At 40.4% G+C, this 4,318-nt stretch overlaps 1 protein-coding gene across 1 annotated transcript; it reads right to left on the reverse strand.

Moving 5' to 3' along the window:
- Positions 1 to 1,165: 1,165 nt before the first annotated feature.
- On the reverse strand, positions 1,166 to 2,125 carry LOC128106645 (olfactory receptor 5V1-like). Its single transcript, XM_052732208.1, has one exon. The coding sequence runs from the start codon at positions 2,123 to 2,125 to the stop codon at positions 1,166 to 1,168; it is 960 nt and encodes a 319-aa protein (XP_052588168.1).
- Between the last annotated feature and the right edge of the window lie 2,193 nt (positions 2,126 to 4,318).

Below are 4,318 nucleotides of genomic sequence, written 5' to 3' on the forward strand. Positions count from 1 at the left end.
TTCTGAACTAATGTATTGATCTTGTGTTCCTCAAGCTCCTTGGCTTCAGCTTGTAGATTGGATGGATCCAGCACCTGCTACCTTTACTAATGACTCTGCTTATGACTGGACCTTGGGACCATAATAGACTCATTCATTTCCTCTGGAGAAGGGACTGCATTTAATTTTTCCTTGGGATTTAAATCACTTCCTATTTGCAAAGGGCATAATAACACTTGCACTCCTATTAAAGACAAATATGGGCTTGCGTTCTACAAGATAGCAGAACTGCTAATGATATTGCTCTCTTTCCAAGCTGTTCTCTAGATTTTTTCTGATCCATATGATAATGTAACCAATAGGACTGAATCCCTGTTCTTTGTGGCAGAGTATTACACACAATGTTTTCACTGTTCTAATGCTATTCATTATGTTTATAATTTGCTTGCTTATAGGATACTCATGCATCAAATGACAATTAGATTCATCTACAACATCTCAAATCAAAACCACTCTGGATATCCTACATTTAGAAAATAAAAAAGGAGATGGTCCAAAAATGGAGTCATGTGAGAAGAATTCTGAGTGCTTGTGAGAAAACTCCAGTCTTGTGATCTCAGTTCCTTCAAAACACAGAATTGTTCTGGGAATGTGTTTTTGTGCTCCTCCCAGGTGTAGTGGATAGGAGTGAGTTTACTTCAGATTATTCATTACAACTGGCTACTATTATTTGTTTGCCGCTATGGAAAAACATGTTTTTGCCATTTGCAGCTTGTTTTTTGTGAGTGTACATTTTACTCATGTGATTCTTCTTAACACTCAGAATATAAATTATCTGATGCTTTGAATAAAGGCTACTGCATCAGACTTTAGTCTGCCTCATTTGTTGGCCCCATTCTCCCAGGTCCTACCACCTCTAGAACTGTGACACCCATGAAGAATTTTCTTCAGGTGATTGATTGTATGCCCCAGTTTGGAGACTACTGGTATGTCTGACACCTGCCCCATGGGGCATATGCATCCTAGGGTAGCTATGAATGAATGCAGCCAAACACAAAATCATAAACTCACTTAAATGTTCTTGAGTTTTCTGTGATTTTCTTTTTGTAACTTGATTTGTGGCTCTGGATCATGAACTTTGTAAATGGCAATGTTGCATTACAGTAACAGAATGCTGGATTACTCTCTAGGCATTGGTATTGCCAGGGAACGCACACACTCCAGCCAGCTTCCTCAAGGCACCCTTAACCTCCTTGTTTCTCAGACTGTAGATGATGGGGTTCAACATGGGGGTCACAACACAGAAGAGCACAGACACCAGGATATCCATGTCCAAGGAGTAGCCTTCCCTGGGTCTGTCATAGTTGAAGTTGGCTGTTCCGTAAAAGACTACCACCACAGTGAGGTGGGAAGCACAGGTGGAGAAGGCCTTTCTCCTGCCCTGAGCAGAGGGAATCCTAAGGATGGCAGAGATGATGAGCACGTAGGAGCCTGCAGTGAATAGGCAGGGGCTCAGGCCAATCGTGGCACTGGCCACATGGAGCACAGACTCATTGACAGAGGTGTCTGAGCAAGAGAGCTTGAGGAGCAGTGGGATGTCACAGAGAAAGTGGCTGATCTGATTGGGTCCACACAGGGTGAGTGTAGCTGCCAGTGCTGTGTGAGTCACAGAATTCACCAAGCCACAGAGCCAGGACCCAGCCACCAAGCAGACACAGACCTTCACACTCATGAGAACCGGGTACTGAAGGGGGCGGCAAATGGCCACATAGCGGTCATAAGCCATAGCGGCCAACAAGACACATTCAGTGCCAGCACACGTCACAAAGAAGAAGATCTGGGAGAGGCAGCCTTCATAGGAGATGGTCTTCTTCTCCCTGAAGAAGTTCACCAGCATGACTGGAATGGTGGTGGATGTGTAGCAGATGTCTAAGAAGCTCAGGTTGCTGAGGAAATAGTACATTGGAGTGTGGAGAGCAGGGCTGATCTTGGTGGCCAACATTATGAGCGTGTTCCCCAAGAGAGTTGTCAGGTAAATGGCCAGGAAGATCAGGAAGAAGATGCCTTGTAGACTGGAGTGGTTGGAAAATCCCAGGAAGATGAATTCTGTGACGTGTGTTTGGTTGCTCATTTCAAATGGAGTCATAGCTACAAAGAGAACAAAGGACCCAGAGTAAATGTGATGAAGGCACTGTTAGACATGTTTCTGAACTACCGGAGCCATGTCCAGTAACATCAGGTATATAACAGTCTGGGCTATGGAGAGAGATTTCGAAGAGAGTATCCCCTGATTTCCCAGGGGTTTTGCATGGCTGCCGATTGATAAGAACAAATGTAGACTTGGGCAAAATCTACAACAGATTGCTAACCTCTGTCTTTCCCTGGTCTGCTGTATCTCCTCCCAAACCAGAACATTGCTCTTAAATTCTTCTTTGCAGGTGTCTTATTTAAGTAATAAATTCTTAGTGTGAAAAATTAAGAATAACAAAGAATGTTGTAATGATAAGCATACCCATTCATGGAGTCCATGCTGCCTTTTAATGTATTCCTTTATAGTCTTTGTTCCTCTGTGTTAATCTTTTAATCTAACTATGCGCTTAAAATATCAGGAGCATAAACCCACAACGTTGCATTGTACTTCATAACACAAGAGAAATTTCATCTCCGCGCTGACTAAACACTTAGATGACTGCCTTCCTTTCGTTATAAATCTTGGGAGGAGAATGTGCACACAGAACATCTGGGAACATTTCTCACTGCTTCTCCAGAATGGAATTTTAAGTCAGGCTTTAAACTAGTCGATGTCATTTTTCAATAGGAACTTTGATCTTTTCAGCATTTATAAGAAAATTTAACCAATTAAATTACTAATTTTCTCTGAGGTCTCTTGCACTCATCTCTGAGTCATTGTTGGAACTACTGATTTCTGGCTGTCTTGGAGGTAAAGGGCGTGAGGAATTGTGGATTTCTGGTATTGACATGGCTTGAACTCCCCGCCCTGTTGTTTGGTGACAGTGGAGCAGTGCCTGCTCTGACCCTCAGGCTGTCCACTGCATTGTGAACGGTGTCTGTTACGTAATTGTTGGGAAAAGAAACAGGACCTTATGTTAATAATCTGTGCTCTTGACATAACACTTGCTCAGTATTCTTCATCAGGTTAGAAAGCCCCTCTTATGTGGACTTTTAAAATAGTTTTGTGTGTTTGTGTGTTTTGGTGCTGGGGAATGAACTCGGAATTTTGTTTTGTCCTCTACTCCTGAGACCACATGCAGCCCCATATATTAATATTTTTTTTAAAAATCATGAGTCCTTATTTCATTTTCTAAAAACATTATCTGGATGTGCTGGGATGGTTTAGTATTTTTTTGTAGTGCATTATATGGATTGAATTTTGAATATTGAACCAGTCTTGCATTCCAAGGCTTGATCTCAATGACTGTGAGGCCATCCTTCCTAGATGCTTCTAGATTAGATTTGCTAATGACTTGGAGAAGTACTTGTAGTCATGAGAAATGGTACTGGTGCATGGTTTTCTTTTCTGTAATGTATTTGTTTAATTTTGTTATGAGGAAAATCTGCCCATATAAAATGTCTTAGAGAGCTTCTTTTGATTTTTTTTTTTTTTAGCAGAGATTACTTTTGTTATATGCCTATTTAAATTCAGCAATGAAGCTATATATGCTTGGCAGACATTGTTTTGGAAGGTTTTAAGCTTCAAATTCAAAATTTCAGACATTCATAGAACTACATAGGCTATTTATTTCTTCTTGAGTGAGTCTGTGAGTGTTTCCTATGTTGAAGGGTGATGAGCACAGCATGGGTACCTACCTCTCTTCTTTTGTTCCTGATGTTTATAATTGGTGTCTCAATCTTTTTAAATAATTTGGATAAATTACTCACTAATATTATTGATATTTTGAAGGAACTAGGTTATCTTTGATGATTTTTTTGCTATTTAATTTTGTTGTTACTTCTTTAATAATTGTCATTTCTTTGCTTTGATTTGTCTAAGTTTGTCTCTTTCTCTGTGGCTTTCTGATTTTAGATACAGGTTTTTCCTTGTCTTTTTCAGTGCTGAGAATCAAACCCAGAGTCTTGCATATTCTAGTCAAGTGCTGTACCACTGGGCTACCTCACTTGCCCTTAAAAATTTTAAAGACAAGTTCTCACAGTATATCCTCAGTGTGCTATGTAGCCCAGGCTGGCCTTGAACTCTCAATCTTCTTGCCTCAGCCAATTCTGGGATTGTAAGTATGGAATTACATCATGTTTGGCTAAAGATAAGCTTTCCTAACATCAGTATTAAAGATATAAATTTAAAACCCGACTTTTTGACATA

Source organism: Peromyscus californicus, unplaced genomic scaffold (assembly GCF_007827085.1).
Source record: "Peromyscus californicus insignis strain IS unplaced genomic scaffold, ASM782708v3 Scaffold_9__1_contigs__length_137607984, whole genome shotgun sequence".
Classification (NCBI taxonomy): domain Eukaryota; kingdom Metazoa; phylum Chordata; class Mammalia; order Rodentia; family Cricetidae; genus Peromyscus; species Peromyscus californicus.